This window comes from Aedes albopictus, chromosome 3 (genome assembly GCF_035046485.1).
Source record: "Aedes albopictus strain Foshan chromosome 3, AalbF5, whole genome shotgun sequence".
Taxonomy (NCBI): domain Eukaryota; kingdom Metazoa; phylum Arthropoda; class Insecta; order Diptera; family Culicidae; genus Aedes; species Aedes albopictus.
Window position 1 is genome coordinate 156,006,349 of NC_085138.1, and position 20,451 is coordinate 156,026,799.

Below are 20,451 nucleotides of genomic sequence, written 5' to 3' on the forward strand. Positions count from 1 at the left end.
GTTTGGCGTGATTTGAGCAATTGTACTAACCAACGTCATTTTGTAACTATTCATAAATGTGAACCGTGTGCCACTTCTAGTTCTTGGTTCTCTCGATGCACTATCTGCCGACGAATCTTATAAACTACGTTTCCCTGTATTTGCTTCCCAACTTTATCGCAATAGTATAACCAACTCCATCACTATCTCTTAATCCACTACTCTCCTATTTTGTTTATCCGCTTTCCTTCAACGATTTAATCCTACAAAGAATTGTATCTAGATAAAAAATAAAATAATAAATAAAGCTTTTCAACTGCCTTTCATTTCTTCACTCTAGCAAGAGTGGTGGAGCCTAGTCCCATACATTATTTTTTTTTCAAACAGACTCTTTTTGTATCGGTCGCTTTGAACAAACTATGTGACACTACACAGCGTGGCACAGGCAGCATATAACCGAAATGAGTAAAAATTCCCTATCATTCTTCAAACATTGAACATTATTGTCCAATCCAAAATCCACAACATAAACTTCGGTTGAACAATTTATGATTAATCACATGGCTGCCTCAACTGACCACACACAACCTTTTGAAACCAATCAGAAGTACAGCTTACTACTAATATACATAGCCTACATCGAACACGTGAAGCTTGTTAGAAAAAGTTGTCACTGATCGCGAATGCTCTGAAAGCTCTACCTTATGATACTCTTCTTTATTGCCGTTTATTTTTTTAGAATTTAACTAATTCTTGGGCCCAAAAACACGCTAAACAGATATAATACGAGGAACCCTTTGATTCGTTATATGTTCATTCACAACCGAACAGGATACACGCACGGTAATGGACGCGTTGCATATTTGATGATGTCTCATTCGAGGACGCCTGCATGTCTGTTGAACTGGTTGAAACTATAGACTCGATCTGTTATTACATCTTCAGACCGTTTACGTCCCTCGTCGAATTGTCCCTCAGCAAACCTGTTGTCAACAAAAAAATGTAGCTGGAGTTTTGTTATAACTGATTAAACCACACGTTAATATCAGTTTCATATAGTTCAGTACCTACACTTGCAGACTATGATTTCTTGATCTACCGCATACCTACACTTGTGACTATTTAATCACAATGCAACGTCAAAGATCATCCGCCATATGCGGAACTAACTAACTAACGCCGAAACTGTTGCATATACAAGCTGCCCAAATGGGCTAGTTACGCATGTACATCGTACCGTCTACGAGTTAGGAAAAAACATATTTTAAAAGGTTCTTTCAAGACTCCGACTTTATTGACAGAAGACTCGTTTCCACTGCTACACCCAAATAGTCTAATGCGGATTGATACGACTGTCTGCTAACCAAAAGTAGTCTTAGAGCGGTTTTTCGACAAGACTACTCAGTAATAATAAAACTATTCGCCAGTTATATGTCGTTGTGAAAACTCCTTTTCAATCATTTCGAATACAACTTTTTCAGTTTTATACAGACATGGATTATTAAGAAGATTTTTGTTACGCATTATCAGTGTTTATGTAAACCGTATTCAAACTTCTCTTCTTTGACTATAAACAAGATACTGATCCATATTACACAATATGTATTATGATAACCGGTTCTTCATTACCACCTTCTACCATTCACCTACTGTATAACCTTTATAGACAATTTGCTTCTGGTAAACAAGCATTTCTGTTTTGTATAACCATCTCTATTGCCCAGCACAACTGTTTCAAAAACTGGTACACAACCACACACTTGATTTTATTTCACGAGCTTCCCAACTTTATTTGCTTCCCAACTTTATCGCAATAGTATAACCAACTCCATCACTATCTCTTAATCCACTACTCTCCTATTTTGTTTATCCGCTTTCCTTCAACGATTTAATCCTACAAAGAATTGTATCTAGATAAAAAATAAAATAATAAATAAAGCTTTTCAACTGCCTTTCATTTCTTCACTCTAGCAAGAGTGGTGGAGCCTAGTCCCATACATTATTTTTTTTTCAAACAGACTCTTTTTGTATCGGTCGCTTTGAACAAACTATGTGACACTACACAGCGTGGCACAGGCAGCATATAACCGAAATGAGTAAAAATTCCCTATCATTCTTCAAACATTGAACATTATTGTCCAATCCAAAATCCACAACATAAACTTCGGTTGAACAATTTATGATTAATCACATGGCTGCCTCAACTGACCACACACAACCTTTTGAAACCAATCAGAAGTACAGCTTACTACTAATATACATAGCCTACATCGAACACGTGAAGCTTGTTAGAAAAAGTTGTCACTGATCGCGAATGCTCTGAAAGCTCTACCTTATGATACTCTTCTTTATTGCCGTTTATTTTTTTAGAATTTAACTAATTCTTGGGCCCAAAAACACGCTAAACAGATATAATACGAGGAACCCTTTGATTCGTTATATGTTCATTCACAACCGAACAGGATACACGCACGGTAATGGACGCGTTGCATATTTGATGATGTCTCATTCGAGGACGCCTGCATGTCTGTTGAACTGGTTGAAACTATAGACTCGATCTGTTATTACATCTTCAGACCGTTTACGTCCCTCGTCGAATTGTCCCTCAGCAAACCTGTTGTCAACAAAAAAATGTAGCTGGAGTTTTGTTATAACTGATTAAACCACACGTTAATATCAGTTTCATATAGTTCAGTACCTACACTTGCAGACTATGATTTCTTGATCTACCGCATACCTACACTTGTGACTATTTAATCACAATGCAACGTCAAAGATCATCCGCCATATGCGGAACTAACTAACTAACGCCGAAACTGTTGCATATACAAGCTGCCCAAATGGGCTAGTTACGCATGTACATCGTACCGTCTACGAGTTAGGAAAAAACATATTTTAAAAGGTTCTTTCAAGACTCCGACTTTATTGACAGAAGACTCGTTTCCACTGCTACACCCAAATAGTCTAATGCGGATTGATACGACTGTCTGCTAACCAAAAGTAGTCTTAGAGCGGTTTTTCGACAAGACTACTCAGTAATAATAAAACTATTCGCCAGTTATATGTCGTTGTGAAAACTCCTTTTCAATCATTTCGAATACAACTTTTTCAGTTTTATACAGACATGGATTATTAAGAAGATTTTTGTTACGCATTATCAGTGTTTATGTAAACCGTATTCAAACTTCTCTTCTTTGACTATAAACAAGATACTGATCCATATTACACAATATGTATTATGATAACCGGTTCTTCATTACCACCTTCTACCATTCACCTACTGTATAACCTTTATAGACAATTTGCTTCTGGTAAACAAGCATTTCTGTTTTGTATAACCATCTCTATTGCCCAGCACAACTGTTTCAAAAACTGGTACACAACCACACACTTGATTTTATTTCACGAGCTCAGCTAACAAGATGGTAGGTTGCTTGGCAACATGGTGTGCTATACTGATTTTTGACATTTATCAGCTAAGATCTCATCAAAACATTTAGCTGATTACACGGCTGTGCAAATCTCGGCATTTGTAAACCAAGATTCGGCATTATAAGTTAAGTGTGCAGTTCTGTTGTGATGCTCAGTTATTGTTAATTTTATTATTTCTATTATTATAACCTCTCAAAATCAAATAATAACGATGCAACGTTCTAAATGCTGATGTACATCCAGAACAAACGTATGTTCCGGCCATTTATAAAAATACTTACGACTGTTTTGGTACAAAACCAATCGCATCTCCCAAAATGGTGCGAAGCCATATAAAATACAAATCAAATCAGTCCTAGACTAATATCTCTTTTGGTGCCAACACTTTCTTTTTAGATACAAACTATGAATCTTCGGTACAAAACCATTTCAGTTTTGGTATAAAACAATTATTGTTAGGCACAAGCTCATTTAAAATATGGTCTAACAGATTTCCACCTTTCTTTTGATTCAAAATAACTTTTCTGTTAGTACAAAACCATCTAATATATGATCCAACACATACATTGGTACAAAACCACCATTACCTTCTTGGTATTAAAACAATTCACAATTCGTACAAATGCATTTGCAACACGATCTAACAGAGTCCTGTATTGGTAGAAACCATCTCTCCTTTGGTACAAAACCGCCTTTCTCCCTAATATAAATCATTCCTGTGTCGGTACAAAACCATTTCACTTTTTTTTTTTTTTTTTTTTTTTTTGTACAAATCCGTTTCACTTTTTTTTACTCTCTACTACAAGGCCATCTCATTTTTGGTATAAAAAAAAACAATTTAATTTTGGTATAAAAACATCTCTTTCTTGTATTGAATTTGTACAAACCCATCTGAAAAATACGGTCTAACAAATCTCTGCATTGGTAAAAACATGTGTCTTTTGGTACAAAATGTTCCTATTTTGATATAAAACAATTTCGCTTTTGGTACAAAACCATTTCACTTTTGATACAAAACCCTTTCAATTCTATACAACCATATAATTAATCAAATCTCGGAGCGTTTGGTACGGAATGGTCACGCATCCTTCCTTCCCTGTAGATTCGAGAAGTGATTCGATTTTGAACAAAAGCTTAAGGAAATCGAATCATTTCAAAGAGTCATCTTCGCGGTAAACGCTTCGCAGTAGGCCTGACCGCTTTGACGCTTGTGTCATATCTTCGATATACTGCAAGCATCAATATTGACAAGAAAAATAATCGGGCGTAATCTAACCCAATTATTTTCCAGGATGCTTTCTTGTACTGGCTGCGTATGTGTTAGATTAGATAAAACCCTTTCATTTGGTACAAAACCATTACTTTTTTTCTTCTTTCAAACAGTTCGCTTGGTTCAAAACCAGTTCACAGTACAAAACGTCTCTTTTGGTATAAAAGCTACTCCACTCCCATCATATTTCTACAAGCATCTTTCGTTTGGTACAAAACCATTTCACTTTTGGTACAAAACCATGTTTCTCCTGGTACAAAACCATCTCTTTTCTACAGGCGGCTTTCGTTTGGTACAAAACCATTTCGCTTTTGGTACAAAACCATTTCGCTTTTGGTACAAAACCATTCCGCTTTTGGTACAAAACCATTTCTCTCCTGGTACAAAACCATTGCTTTTTTGCGCATGGTTGTTTCGTTGGTACAAAACAACTTCTTTTAATTTTGTATACAAGCAACTCTCATTTGGTTCAAAACCAAATTCAAAACCACTTCTCTGGAACAAACCCTTCTCTTTTTTTCAAGCGTTCTTCGTTTGGTACAAAACCATTTCTCTCCTGGTACAAAACCATCCCTTCTGCACAAGCGTCTTTCATTGGTACACAACCATTTCTCTTCTGGTACATAACCATCTCCTTCTTCTTACAAGCGTCCCTCGTTTGGTAACCTTCTAAATTTCTTTATACACTCAGGAAAATTGCCTCATACTTAATGGCAAATATCCATGTGCCAAACCACATCCAAAGTATATGCAACCAATACCCGATTACGCAGGCAAATTAGCACATGAATAGTATGTGCTCTAAATTGTATGAGTCGCTGCTGTATGGTGCCTCATCAAAAGTATGAGTCGCACTAATGGAAAACATTTGTTTACCCCCATTGCAAAAATTCATGTCCCGGACACATAGAAGGAATGAAGATTTTTTTCCCAGTGTATATTTTAATGGCTTTGAGTTTGAACCACCCAATCATTTTAAATGCATTACCGAATTTACTGTAATAAACATACAGATACATAACCACTTATAATCTTTTACATCATTGATTGCCACCTAGATGACATGAACCTTTGAGTTTGTGTAAAAAAACATTTATTTTAAGTACTTGAATACTCAGAAAACCTGTTCCCGAAAAAGTCAATTAAGACGTAAAAACAACATTTTGTGCCACTGTGATTTTTCTCTTTTCCACAGGGAACAGGCCTGTCAAAACTCGATCAAATTACGCCTTCCTTGCTTGCATCGAGCGGTCAACCCAAACAACACAATACAAAATCACGGGTATGCCGAAAGGCAAGAGGCTTTCCATACAAAATGGATTCCAGGCATAGGTGGAATTGCCAGACGATACTAAAACACTCACAAAATATGTATAGCAGTCATAACTCACCTCTATCAACAAATTATCAATGTAGCCTCCGCGCATCCGTGAAAGATGCTCCTTCCTCTCTCCCTTCAACACATTTTTAGGTACTCACCGAAATAGGCACAGTCCAACCTATACACGCACCCATACACAACAGCCTTACCGGCAGCGCTCCTTCTTGGTCGGCCAAATAATAACAATCGGCTGAATTCGAAGCTGTTTCAAAATTCCACAATTTCACAATCTTAAAGCACTTTCATTTTCTCTTTTTTTGTCCTCGTCGCCAAATGTAGGATCGAAGACGTTCAATAACTTATATTAAAAGAATGTTTATCCATTTTCATGTTTTATATTTTGCACTAAAATCACACTCCCCGATCGCACCTCGCTTCGTGCTTCTCGACCTATCTCCCTGACACGTATATCGCGCACTGTCGATGTCATTCATGACAGGGTTGTTCCAACTGATCTACTTATGCAAAGGGACAATGCGCTCCTAGACTCTACAGGTATGTTTGAATTTATTATCAACAGCAGATCAAATCACTTTTTGTTCGTCTTTTTCCTAGTATGCTGATGGACGATTTTCATTCAAACTGTTCAAAATCATCATTTATCAAGTCTTTCACTAGGTAAGCTTTTGTTAAACTAAATATATACTTCTGATAGAACTCAAAGAATCAGAAGATATAAGCATCTTTTAGTTGACTCTATCAAACTATGGAATCATCAACAATACCCGACGTTGTCGACGTTCTTCCAGAATAACTGCAAGAGTCCAGTGACTGTAATGGTTCTACATAACTAAAACTCACCTTACTCATATTCCCCTTCAAAATCTTTCGTGAGGCTCAAGTCCATCCAATCCAGGTGCCTATCAAGTGACGATGGCTTGCTATCTATGCTATGATTTGCTATATTGCTGCTTTTATGTACGGTGATACATTCAACACGGCAACATCTACTATTTTATAAATTATAATTAAGTCACCACATTTTTCTCACTGTTTTCTTCGAATATAATTGCCACGAAAAATCAAACTCTCAAAACAAAACAAGAATTGTTGACGTTCAACTCACGCACACTTAAATGACTCAATCCCATTAACGAAACTGAAATTGTGACGTCATGCTATACATGAGATGACTGTTTACCTACAAATTGCCACCCACCCCACCACCCACTTCTAGCACAGCTGTCGAGCGAGAAAACCCTTTCATGCCACTTCAGACTGAGTGTTCCGTGATATGTTTACAGTCACTTTCATGTGTTTAAACCAAACCACTTCGTCGGTTGCCCCAATGAACAAATACGATTTGCTACTTTAATCGCAGTCGCCCAACCAGCACGCTGTAGTAAATATTTAGATAATCATTTTAAATTACTTGAATACGAACGCTTCGTCATGTTATCATGTGACTCTTTTCTGAATTGGCAAGGAAGGGTACTCCACTAGTGACAGACAGACGAATCCACGCTGTTCCGTTCAGCACGGAATTCCTCCAACCCTGCGGGAATAACCCTTTGTGGTATCACCGCAACGTTATTTTGGCACTCCCGGAACGACCGCACTCTCATGACCGAACCAGTAAACCGAATAAAACTTACGACTCGCTGCAATTCCACTGCATTGCCATGAAAAACGTAAACAAACTGCACCGATGCACCGCAACGCTGTCATTTTGACAACTGGGACAGTAAGCACCAAGATGACAGTTGGCGACAGTAAGCACCGATAGCGACAAAGATGGTGAGCACCGATTTAGAACCATCTAGCAACACGATAACTGGAATTTACCCGAAATTTCTAGAAGTACCCAAAGTGGGTATAAAAGAAGCATTGTAACCGACCCGGAGTTTAGTTTGAATAAAATCGCGGATATAATCGTATCAAAAGTGTGAAGTGAAAGTGAAATAAAGTGTTGAGTAAAGTAATAGTGGTTTTTTTCCTGAAGTACCAAGTAGTTGTAGTGTTCCAAAGTGTCAAGCCCTAGTACGAATTTCTAAGTGTCTAGTGCTCTCTATTCCGAAACATACAGTCCACTGTAAGAAAGGGAGTCGTCCACCTAGTTACGTGCCATTCTTCCTATCGAACGATTTCCCTTCTCCGATTCCACCAGCCAGTGTGGAACATAATTTGGTCCATCGAGCCCGGATATCGACCCATCGATTCCAGTTCCTGAAGTTGCAACGTTCCTGTCTTCGAGTGAAGTGAAACACTATAGTTACAGTTTCAGTGAAGTGCAATTTCAAAATGCCACCAGTGCAGTACTCTCCGATCAAGCCTGTCTCCAAGAACAATCCCGTGGTCAATCCTGAGACGAATCCGAATCCAGGAACCATCTCGGATCTAGCAGGAGTGACAATCCCAGCGGTTGTGGAAAATTCAACGGAAGTTCCGAATCCACTGGAAGCGATGAATCCCTTAGTGCCTGTAGTGCCAGACCCTCCTTCGAATGCAGGCCACTCAAGCAGTGAATCATCCTTCCATGGATTTCATTGGCAGGAACAAGTGGACCGCGGTACCATGACTAAGCTGAACGGACTTTTCCGCCAACGAAGCCAGGTCGAGCAGAAGGTGGTTCGCATCCAGTTCACCTTGCGAGACCAAAGACACCTGAGTCTGGCTCAGCTAAACGTCATTACCGGAAAACTTGCGGCAGCCTACAAGGAGTTCAGCAGGTTCCACAGCGAGATCATGGCACTGATCCCCGACGACGCTGAGGATGAACAGGAAGAAATCTACACCGCTTTCGAGGATCGTCACGATGCAGCATCAACCATAGTCCAAGAGATGCTTATAGCGCTCAACCGCAACACACCTCCAGCCGTCGCCACACCTCATGTAGTGGTCCAGCAGCAACCCCTGAAAGTTCCGATTCCCACGTTCGACGGGACTTACTCTAGCTGGCCAAAGTTCAAGGCAATTTTCCAAGACCTGATGGAAAATTCTGCCGACTCCGACGCAATAAAACTATACCATCTGGACAAGGCCTTAGTTGGAGCTGCTGCTGGATCCCTCGACGCCAAAATCATAAACGAGGGTAACTACGAGCAAGCTTGGAGAGTGTTGAGTGACCGCTATGAAAACCAACGGCTCATCGTCGAAAGTCACCTACGAGGCCTGCTCAACCTGAAGAAGATGTCCAGCGAATCATCCAAGGAGCTGCGCTGTCTGCTCGACGAGGCAAGCGGACATGTTGAGAGCCTGCGATACCTCAAGCAAGAACTCACCGGCGTGTCTGAGCACCTGGTCGTGTACCTAATCACCGCTGCTCTTGACAAGGCTACCCGGAAGGCTTGGGAATCGACCTTGAAAAGCACCGAACTGCCGAAGTACACTCCAACCATCGAGTTCCTGAAGTCTCGCTGCCAAGTTCTGGAGAATTTCGAGTTATCACAGGTTCCAGATGTACCAGTTTCTAAGCTGAAGTCCACGCCGTCGTCGCTTAAGCTGCCGCCCCAGAAAAGCAACGCAGCCGTGAGTTCAAATCCAAGTGACAGTTCCTGCGATGTTTGCTCCGACCACCACTTCAACTACCAGTGCTCGGAATTGAAACAGCTGACCGCAGCTCAAAGGGCAGAGAAGATACGGTCCATCGGTCTTTGTTTAAATTGCCTTCGTAAAGGTCACCTGTCGAAACACTGCCCTTCTACCAAAAGCTGTCGGCAATGCAACAGGAAGCATCATACATTGTTGCATGAAGAGTCCAACCCGGACGATACACAGGGAGTTGAAGGTAACGAACCCAAGTCATCGAACACCACGAGCTCTTCTGTTCCCGTCTCAGCATCTTCAAAGGTAAGTCCACCTGTGTCCACGACTTGCTCATGCAGTAAAGCAGCACGAGAATCGAAAACTGTCCTGTTGCTCACTGCCGTAGTTCACGCTTTTGACAAGCATGGCAAACCGCATCCCTGCCGAGTACTGCTAGATAGTGGATCGCAAGTGAACTTCGTAACCGAAAGGATGGCCAATCTCCTGCAATTGCCGAAAACGAAAGCTGACGTACCAATCACGGGAATTAACGCTCTTCGAAGTCTCGCACGTGAAAAGGTTTCAGTCACGATTCGCTCTAGGTCAACAGAGTTTCAAGCCTCCATCGAATGCCTGGTTACTCCAAAGGTGACACAATTCATACCATCGACCAAGCTTGATGTGAGCACCTGGAATCTACCCGACAACCTTCAATTTGCGGATCCAATGTTCCATACTCCTGACAAGATCGATCTACTCATCGGAGGAGAACTGTTTTTCGATATCTTCCAGCCACATCGTATCGACTTGGGCGACAATCTACCCACGCTTCGTAGCACCTATCTTGGATGGGTAGTGACAGGTACGATAATCACTCCAGAAGTACCAGAATCAACTGCTCGTCATTCCAACATCGCGACGATTGAAGACGTCGAAAACCTGATGCATCGATTTTGGGAGCTTGAAGAAGTTTCCACCGCTCCCAGTCGCTCACCCGAAGAACAAGCCTGCGAAGATCATTTTCTGTCGACTTATTCACGGGATACAACTGGGCGATTTGTTGTGCGACTTCCATTCAATCAGGAGGTGGATCTACTCGACAACTGCCGGGACTTAGCCCTGAAACGGTTCCTGATGTTGGAGAAGCGGTTTAAGCGCGACCCTGGCCTGCGAGAACAATACGTCGACTTTCTCCGTGAGTATGAGTCTCTTGGACATTGTCATCAAATCGATGAAGCCAACGACCCTCCGTGTGAAGCCACGTACTACATGCCCCACCATGCAGTGCTGCGTCCAACGAGTTCCAGCACAAAATGCCGAGTGGTCTTCGATGCCAGTGCAAAGTCGAATCCTACCAAACAATCCTTGAACGAAGTTCTTCAGGTTGGGCCAGTAGTACAAAGTGACTTGTATTCGATCATGCTGCGTTTCCGAGAATACCCGTATGCATTTTCAGCCGATATTTCCAAAATGTACCGCCAGGTTCTCGTTGCACCAGAGGACCAGCGATTCCAACGAATTTTTTGGCGAGAACATCCATCGCAACCACTACGGGTGTTGGAGCTAAATACAGTTACCTATGGCACAGCATCAGCACCCTACCTGGCAACACGCTGTCTCATGCAGCTGGCCGACGACGAAGCATCCGATTTTCCGGTCGCCGCAAAGATCCTGAAGGAAGATTTCTATGTAGACGACGCGTTGTCTGGTGCTGAAACGGTGGACGAGCTAATCGTACGAAAAACTCAATTGCAAGAGCTTCTTGCCCGCGGTGGATTCCAAGTGCACAAATGGTGTTCGAATTCCGACGAGTTTCTGCAACATATTCCACCAGAGGAGCAAGAAAAACAAGTGCCACTCCACGAGTACGGTGTGAACGAAGTAATAAAGGTCCTAGGAGTGTATTGGAATCCCAAGGACGATCATTTTCTCATCGCCAATACGCCCATCGAATCATCAGCTCTATCCAATGTTCCAACGAAACGCACTGTATACTCGGAGGTTGCGCGTCTGTTTGATCCCCTTGGACTCTTCTCTCCAGTTATCGTGGTTGCTAAGATCTTCAATCAACAGCTATGGAAAGTCAAATCCGACTGGGATGAGCCACTAGACAATGAACTTCAACGAAGGTGGCTAAATATTCGAAGCGCCTTACCTCAGTTGAACCTTATCCAAGTTCCAAGGGCGGTCAAGTTTCCCAATGCAACGTTCTACGAGTTACATGGATTCGCCGACGCTTCAAATGCCGCATACGGAGCATGTCTGTACTTGCGAAGTGTGTTCAACGATGGATCTGCCAAGTTACGCCTACTAACAAGCAAATCTAAAGTTGCGCCTTTGCACGAATTGTCAATCCCTCGAAAAGAGCTATGTGCTGCACTTCTCCTGACGCGTTTGGTGCAAAAGGTATTGCCTGCGTTGAAGATCTCATTCCAAAAGGTCGTACTATGGTCCGATAGTATGATCGTTCTGGCTTGGCTTAAAAGATCTACCAGCAACATGCAGACCTTCGTAAGGAATCGGGTAGCTGAAATCCAGAAGGACACTAGTGAATTCCTGTGGAGTTACATTCGTTCCGAATCTAACCCAGCAGACGTCATAACCAGAGGACAACTTCCAGAGGCTTTGAGTCGTAATAATCTATGGTGGGATGGCCCACAGTTTCTCACAAGAGTGGAATATGCACTTGAACCTATCCACGACATCGCCGAAGAGGAACTTCCAGAGATGAAACCACTAGTCACCATGCCGGTCCTGACTACTGAACCTTTTCCAATCTTTTCATCTAAAAGTTCATTCAGGAAAATCCAGCGAGTCATTGGCTACGTTCTGCGTTTTGCTGCTAACAGCAAGAAGAAATCTGCAGAGGAGCGTGTGCGATTGCCCTACCTGACTATTGATGAGTTACGCCGTTCAACTAATGCCATTATCAAAGCCATACAACACATCCATCTGGGAGATGAAATAGACCGAGTGATCTCCAACCAACCCTGCAAACGTATTGCCAATCTACGACCATTCTACGAAGATGGATTACTGCGAGTGGGTGGTAGACTAACTCGATCCAAACTGCCGTTTGCGTCAAAACACCAGATTATTCTTCCAGACAAGGATCCTGTCACGAAGAAATTGATCCGAGCTATGCACATCGAATTACTTCACGTTGGACAAGCAGGACTCATCAGTGCTCTTCGTCAGCGGTATTGGTTGCTAAATGCACGCTCAGCTGTTCGACAAGTTACTCGCCAATGCGTGCAATGTTTCAGAACCCATCCCGTCGACACAACGCAGCTAATGGGAAGCCTACCTGAAGCGAGAATTGTGCCATCACCTCCCTTTTCAACGACAGGTGTTGACTACGCTGGCCCTATTCTTGTCAAACAAGGTAAATATCGTCCTAAGATAATCAAGTCGTACATTGCTGTATTTGTTTGTATGACGACAAAGGCCGTACACTTAGAAGCGGTGTCTGACCTTACTACGGACGCGTTCTTGGCCGCTTTGAGAAGATTTATTAGTCGCCGAGGAATGGCATATCAAATATTCTCGGACAACGCTACAAACTTCAAAGGCGCCAAGCACGAGTTGCACGACCTTCATCGTTTGTTCCAAGATCAACGAGTAGTCCTCGACATCCAAGAGTTTTGCCAAGCTCGTGAAGTAGAATGGCATTTTATTCCACCCGACGCCCCAGAATTCGGTGGACTTTGGGAGGCAGCGGTAAAATCTGCCAAAACGCATTTGAAACGAGTTGTTGGAAATGCTACGCTTACCTTCGAGGAGCTTGGTACTATCTTGGCTGAGATAGAAGCCATACTTAACTCTCGACCGTTGTTTGCTGTCTCCGATGATCCAGCTGATTCCCAAGTCATCACCCCGGCGCACTACTTGATAGGACGGCCACTCACAGCACCTGCAGAACCATCCCTCGAAGCAATCAACGCCAGCCGCTTAGACCGTTGGCAACATCTGCAACTTATGCGCGAACACTTCTGGCGTGCTTGGTCCAAGGACTATCTTGCCTCATTGCAGCCAAGGAAGAAAAACTTGAAAATTATGCCTAATGTCCGTCCAGGCATGATTGTTTTGGTGCACGACAAAAATCAGCCTCCTCTCCACTGGAAGTTGGGACGAATCGTCGAAGTCTATCCAGGTGAAGACACACTAGTGAGAACAGTTGATGTCTTAACAAATGGGGTAACTTACCGCCGCCCAATAACGAAGATCTCCATCCTTCCAATAGAAGACAACAATCCACCGACCAAGACCATCGAACATTTTGAGACGACGTCTCAACCGGGGGCAGTATGTTCCGTTCAGCACGGAATTCCTCCAACCCTGCGGGAATAACCCTTTGTGGTATCACCGCAACGTTATTTTGGCACTCCCGGAACGACCGCACTCTCATGACCGAACCAGTAAACCGAATAAAACTTACGACTCGCTGCAATTCCACTGCATTGCCATGAAAAACGTAAACAAACTGCACCGATGCACCGCAACGCTGTCATTTTGACAACTGGGACAGTAAGCACCAAGATGACAGTTGGCGACAGTAAGCACCGATAGCGACAAAGATGGTGAGCACCGATTTAGAACCATCTAGCAACACGATAACTGGAATTTACCCGAAATTTCTAGAAGTACCCAAAGTGGGTATAAAAGAAGCATTGTAACCGACCCGGAGTTTAGTTTGAATAAAATCGCGGATATAATCGTATCAAAAGTGTGAAGTGAAAGTGAAATAAAGTGTTGAGTAAAGTAATAGTGGTTTTTTTCCTGAAGTACCAAGTAGTTGTAGTGTTCCAAAGTGTCAAGCCCTAGTACGAATTTCTAAGTGTCTAGTGCTCTCTATTCCGAAACATACAGTCCACTGTAAGAAAGGGAGTCGTCCACCTAGTTACGTGCCATTCTTCCTATCGAACGATTTCCCTTCTCCGATTCCACCAGCCAGTGTGGAACACACGCAAAACAATAATAACACGGCCAAATCCCATGGCACACAAAAATGAACAACGTTGAAATTTTGTTTCTGTGTCAACATTGATTGGTTTTAATACTGACAGTAATAGTAATTTAATAGTAAAAACAATTGAAATCAATTTTATAATGTGAGTACTACGAGATACAACACTTGCTTTTATTTTCTAATGGAACTTGTTTGTTTGTTTTCAGTGGAGCAAGGAATCGACGACATGCAAACATTCGTTGAGCTGGATAACAACGACTTTTCGCGTCTTATGCTGCGGACAAAGGTGATCAAGTTAATCCAGCGTATACAGAAGGAGCTTTATGACGACATGGTTATTGAAGACAGACTCGAGGAAGATGAACACGAGAACGGCGAAGGTAGTAAAGAGAGTGGAAAAAGCAATGAAGACCCATTGGAGGGTAGTAACGACTACCAAGGAATCACACTCGAAAAGGTAAATATGCATAGCAAATTAGGCTTTCTGATGATTTTGCATTAACTTTAAGGATGCAAATTTAAATACTGCCACACACTGCACGCTAACGCCGCTCAGCACTAAAGTGCATAATTTCCAGACTACACCAAAAATGTGTGAACCTTGCACATTCACAAAATCAGCTCCTGTGTCCGCAAAATCGTTAAATTCGCAAAATTTTTTGTACAGCAATCTAGCTAGGTTTACTAGTGACCTTGGAAAACAAAAAAAAATATCGACATTTCGCATCTAGACCAGTATACGAGCTGTTTTTGAGAATGTGTAAATGTAACACATTTTTGTGTGGTCTGGAAATTATGCACTTATGAGTAGGGCTTACACATTTTAGTGCTGAGCGGTTTTACTGTGTGTACATTTTCTGTCCCTCCTCCCCTATGCATTCGGTGCATTCTACGCATATGTGTCTCATGTAGTATGGAAATCCCAATGTATATGGGACAATTATGCCTAAACAGATGTATAGTACTTATTTGAGTGAAAAACATTATTTTAAGTGATTATTGCTTTCCACATCAAACGATTTTTTAAGGTCATCGATATAAACATTATTTTCAAACGATCTGCAAACGCTAAGGCAATCATTGAAGTGCTCAAGGAAGGACATAAACCAAACGACAAATGCATGAACGACATAAAGAATGTTCTCTGTGAGTTCCTGCAGTCGGTGTATGGATTGTGAGTACTTCAGCCTATATGTTACCTTGCGATTATTTATTAACGATTATTATGGTTTTTCTAGCCGCCCGTCTGCATTCCATAAAAATCTATTGGCTCAAAGCCTTGTGCGGTCATATCCAGCCTTGATGTCCTCGAATCCGGATGTACCGCAAGCATTATGGTTCCATCCAAATGCACGGGGCAAAAATCATCACAGCGGTCGTTTGCACTACCATATGGAGTACCTGGCCAGGAAATCCGGAGTTCGTATCGTTCATCGGGGCACAAGGCAGACTGAGGAAACAAACGGCACAGAAGAAACTGGTGCTGACTCTGCAAATTCAGGAGAAGAAGCTGATATGGTAGCAGTGGTAAGTATGACATATGTATACTGCCTATGATCGCATATCAGTCCCATATTTGCTGGGTTTCCTTTTCATATGGGACAGTTATGCGATCATAGGCAGTATATGGAGTACAAAGGGTAAACGCTTCCTTAGCAGCAGCTGTACCAAAACTGCTGGTATTTCATGAGTTGTTAGGCTCTTTGACAATTAGGTATAAAGTTGAGCCGTTACTAAACCACCTTCACAAAGTTTTATTTATTGCAGACCAAAAACCCCTACATACTAGACTTTTGGTCAAATAAAAATTTTAAAATTTGTATGGGACGTGGACCACACCATGTTTTTAACCAAATGAGCTGAAATTTTAGTTTATCTTAGTTAAGCATTTGGACACGATTGCCAACTTATTTGGTAAAGTGTCTTTAATAAAATATAATAATAAGTTAAGAAACTCCATTGTGATGCGGAGCAAAACAATCAAACTACTTTTATTCGCATAGCTGTCCCATCTTTACTGGATATCCTATTCACATTGGACAGTTGTGCGATGGGAGGAAGTATAGACATAGGTACATTTTTAGTAAAGTATATTATTGACATTACAGGTACAGGAGCTGAAATTCTTATGCCCAGGGCCGAACACAAAACTTCGCGCTGAAGAGCTTTGGCATCTCACGTTCAACGAACGGAAGGAAATGCGCCAAAATCGGACATTCCATGTGTACCTCGAGACGTACCCTGCTGCTACTGCCTTTAACGGATCCTTGGTAAGCATCGGTCAAGGTTAATGGATGTATTTGGGCCCACCTGTTTGATTAACTTTGTTCAGCATATTAAAATCGCTAAGGCTTCTGTTAACATTAATATTTATTTTGATTTCTAACCAATTTTATGTGCCAAAATAACTTCGGGAGGGTAACATACACCCATTACTCTATTTGGTGACCATACAGTCAGGTCTTCTATAAAACGCAGCCATGCACTTTACGTCCACCACAATTTGTGACCTGTCTCAACTGCCTTTTTAAAGTGTGAATAGTGGGTCCTAGTATGAGCTTCCCACATACAATACAATGAACTAAATGGGTTGCAAGACAGCCGAGTAGTTGAGGTGGGTATAAAATGTGAGTGGCAGCGTCTAAGGAGACCAGACTGTACATTATACCCGTCATTAGTAAGGGCGTTGTTGCTTAATGTAATATTTGTCTATTTATCACAGATTTCATTGGAATTTCATTTGATGCACCCGAACGCTCCAGACTTTGATGAAAAACTCGCACAATTCCAACAGAAACTATTGTCACGTTACAGTGACTTTTTCAAACACGTCAAAAACGGTGAGTTGCATAATCATTTAGTTAAAAATTACTTTACTGACCACTTGAACCATCTTTTTCTAGACTTCATTCGCATGCTGATGATAATTCGTCAAAAGTGCCCGAGTCGTGGTGCCAAGCGCACTCGAGACGCCGACCCTGCAAAGGAGAACATACTGAAGGGAATCGTCGAATGGATCAACGTGCGTGCTGCCCTATTAAAATTGATTAGTGCTATAGAATTGTGTTACATTTATTCTCCACGGAGAAAAAAATATGGTAAACATAACCAAAGTTTGGCCAGTTTCAACCAAAACTCCAGGTTATAATTTGCACAATCGTAATATTAGTTTAGTTTTACCATTCGTGTAGGTAATCACAAACTAAAATTGTACGTTACATTTTTCATGACTGTATCATTAGGTTCAACGAATATTTGTTCCAAACAACCAAAATATTAGTCATATCATTTGACAGATGTTGAACAACTTGAAAACAACCCAAAGATTTGGTTATCTCAAACCATAAAAAATAGTTTGGAAGAACCAAAAACAAATTAGAATGGAATAAATGCTTTGGTCAAAACAACTAACCTCATTGTTTATTTATCCAGGTTTTCTAGTTCCCGGGACTGGCCATACGTATTCTAATTTTTTTTTTTGCTTTTAATAAAACCAAGACAAATTTAAAGCTTCGTTCTATTCATTGCTATATTTGTAATCTTCTTTCAGAATCAGATGATCTTTGTAAGCACATTATATTTTTTGAAATGCACATATGAGGCTCGAAGGATGTTGAAAAAACTGCTTGATGCGTGGGGAAATCGATAATGCCACATCGGTCTATTAATTAAAGCATTTCATACCTGTAAAGAGATGAAAATTTAACGCGTAAATTTCATAGCTATTCTGTTGGCAAGCTCACAAAAAAAATCAACCCAAAAATTTCACTCACGCGATCTAATGTTTTTGATGTTGCTTCAATCCGTTCCACGCGCAGCACCACAATGTATCTGTGAATAAGTAATTAATTAAGCTTCCTAATTTACTAATTTTGAAATAAAAATACTTACATTTATTGTACGTTTTTCAGGGGGGCAGAAGCAGCTCTACAGTTGATGAACTCGGTGAATGTGACTATTTTACAATATGGCGTAGATCGAGCGTAGAACGAAGCTATCACGGCGGTGGAACCGCCAATGTGAAGCTTTAGGTTGATTCTAACAAAATATTAACTTGAATTGTTTTCAAACAAAATGTTGCATCAATTAAACGCAGTAGTTTTGTTGAACCTAACTAAGACACTAGTTTGATTCTCTTTTCTCACAACAATCATGAACTACCTAAAATATGATAAAATCATACAATGTTCCAGTTATAAACAACCAATAATATAATTTGAAGCTATCATGAAACAACGTTGAGTTTACCATTATCTAATGGTAGAAACAACTAATGCATCAAGTTTGTTGCAAACAACGACGTCGCATTGAAACAACAAAATCTCAATTAAGAAGAACAAAAATGCAAGCTTGAAATTCAACAAAAACTTTGGTTGTTCCAAACTGTGCTGTTTTTTCTCCGTGTCATCTTATTGCAGCCTGAAGATCCGTATCCCCACAGAGAACAGACATCCAAGTCCAATCAGAATTTTGTGTAAGGAATATTTCATCGGCAACACAAGTGGCAATAGCGTGGCGCTGCAATCGGTTAATTTCCCATACTAATTAAATTCACCACTTGAAATGTTTCAATTCACCACTGACTGTGGCAATATGGTGTTTGGCGGCGTTAGTGTTCTCATCGTATATTGGTTTGCAACCTTACTCAAGTGAAGATTCAAATCCTTACACAACTTTCTGAATGAAATTTGTTCAAGCCTGGGTGTCTGTTCTCTGTGGTATCCCGATTCAAACGAAGTGCCAACCCTTTATGTCAAAGGCGATTTTCTGGAGGCCGGTTTAAGTGCAGCAATCATTTGGAAGGGGAACAATGTTTTGCTGGAACCGGAACTGAAACACTGTTTCAGAGTTCTTTGTGAATCCCAAGTTATTTTCAACGCTGCTTGTGCACCGACCGATAAGCAGTTCTACGTATTCGTATTGAATGTGTTCTTCGGAATTGGACAACTGACCACCACAGGAGAACGTCTCCGACAAAGTATCGAGTAGTCGGGCCGGTCCGGCTGACACGGTACCGAGATGAAGAAGTACCAAGCTAATCGGCATAGTTGGTCTCAATGGGCAAAGTTCAACGCATTTTTTTCTTTATTCAACGCTTTACATTTCTTTATTCTTCCTTATTTTCAATACCATCAGGTCAATGTTTTAGTAGTTATGAGAAAAAATGACCTGTATGTTTGTTGTTTACATTTATACATACAATACAATGAATAATAAAAAGCGAAAACATTTTCATTTACGTCGCTTATTTCATCAAAAGATACACACACTGCACACATACATGAGCTCATGCTTTTTTGATTAATTATTAGAAATCATAAGAGTTTCTTTCCTCTCATATTCCATTTAGGTATAATACAGAAATTCGTCTAAAACTACTGGCGCTCAGCAATCGCCTCGTATTATTTTTGCTGAACGGTTTTCAAAAAAAGTACTGAACTGTCGTTAAGTTAGTACAATCGTTTCGGTACTTTTTGACAGCTCGGAAAAATGCCATTCAAATAGTTTTGCTGAATGGATTTCAAAAAAAATACTGAACTGTCGTCAAGCTATAACAGTTGTTTCGGTACTTTTTGACAGTTAGCTGGACTAGTTTAATTACCGAACTTTCAGCATGTTCATAAATTACCGAAACAATCACCGAACGTTCAGCTGTTCTATTTTCGTCAAACATTCTGCTGTATACGGTAAAATAATCTTAGTGTGTCTCTTTTAATAATTATCATATCTTTCCCATAAAAACAACTGTCCTCAACGAACTGAGCCAGATGGGTATTAGGTAGGTGTTTTTAGAATATAATCGTATAGTCAACAATAGCATGCACAATCATTGTCAAATAAGTGATTTAATAGTTAAACTATCAATGAAATGACATTTCTATTGATACTCAAACATCGTTTAATTTACTCTAAAAAAATAATCTTTGGTTTTGTTAAGAAACGTTTTTATTTTTT

The 20,451-nt window shown here is 40.8% G+C and overlaps 3 protein-coding genes and 1 long non-coding RNA gene across 5 annotated transcripts; 3 read left to right on the forward strand and 1 right to left on the reverse strand.

Moving 5' to 3' along the window:
* Nucleotides 1–8,303: 8,303 nt before the first annotated feature.
* LOC134290411 (uncharacterized) lies at nucleotides 8,304–11,986 on the forward strand. Its single transcript, XM_062857549.1, has 2 exons — nucleotides 8,304–11,827; nucleotides 11,893–11,986. The coding sequence occupies exons 1-2, from the start codon at nucleotides 8,304–8,306 to the stop codon at nucleotides 11,984–11,986; spliced, it is 3,618 nt and encodes a 1,205-aa protein (XP_062713533.1).
* LOC134291591 (uncharacterized) lies at nucleotides 11,633–14,488 on the forward strand. The gene is made up of 2 exons (XM_062859534.1): nucleotides 11,633–14,321; nucleotides 14,397–14,488. Exon 1 carries the CDS (start codon nucleotides 11,988–11,990, stop codon nucleotides 13,875–13,877), a length of 1,890 nt encoding a protein of 629 aa, XP_062715518.1. The 5' UTR covers nucleotides 11,633–11,987; the 3' UTR covers nucleotides 13,878–14,321; nucleotides 14,397–14,488.
* Nucleotides 14,489–14,491: 3 nt separating this feature from the next.
* Nucleotides 14,492–18,926, forward strand: LOC115266270 (uncharacterized). The gene is made up of 6 exons (XM_029872248.2): nucleotides 14,492–14,638; nucleotides 14,703–14,953; nucleotides 15,525–15,670; nucleotides 15,735–16,023; nucleotides 16,605–17,518; nucleotides 18,915–18,926. Exons 2-5 carry the CDS (start codon nucleotides 14,723–14,725, stop codon nucleotides 16,785–16,787), a joined length of 849 nt encoding a protein of 282 aa, XP_029728108.2. The 5' UTR covers nucleotides 14,492–14,638; nucleotides 14,703–14,722; the 3' UTR covers nucleotides 16,788–17,518; nucleotides 18,915–18,926.
* LOC115266276 (uncharacterized) lies at nucleotides 18,000–18,894 on the reverse strand. Of its 2 annotated transcripts, XR_003897157.2 has the most exons (3): nucleotides 18,388–18,425; nucleotides 18,270–18,327; nucleotides 18,000–18,180 (listed from the first exon to the last, which is right to left on the reverse strand). It is a non-coding gene; the product is annotated as an uncharacterized LOC115266276 (long non-coding RNA). The 2 variants fall into 2 exon arrangements; XR_009999173.1 differs by having other exon boundaries at nucleotides 18,000–18,327; nucleotides 18,388–18,894.
* Nucleotides 18,927–20,451: the final 1,525 nt, after the last annotated feature.

Coding starts and splice junctions, on each gene's coding strand:
- LOC134290411 (XM_062857549.1), top strand. CDS start 8,304: ATGCCACCAGTGCAGTACTCTCCGATCAAGCCTGTCTCCAAGAACAAT. Junction 11,828..11,892: donor TTCAACGATGGATCTGCCAA/GTTACGCCTACT, acceptor TCCCTCGAAAAG/AGCTATGTGCTGCACTTCTC.
- LOC134291591 (XM_062859534.1), top strand. CDS start 11,988: ATGATCGTTCTGGCTTGGCTTAAAAGATCTACCAGCAACATGCAGACC.
- LOC115266270 (XM_029872248.2), top strand. CDS start 14,723: ATGCAAACATTCGTTGAGCTGGATAACAACGACTTTTCGCGTCTTATG. Junction 14,954..15,524: donor AAGGAATCACACTCGAAAAG/GTAAATATGCAT, acceptor CGATTTTTTAAG/GTCATCGATATAAACATTAT. Junction 15,671..15,734: donor CTGCAGTCGGTGTATGGATT/GTGAGTACTTCA, acceptor TGGTTTTTCTAG/CCGCCCGTCTGCATTCCATA.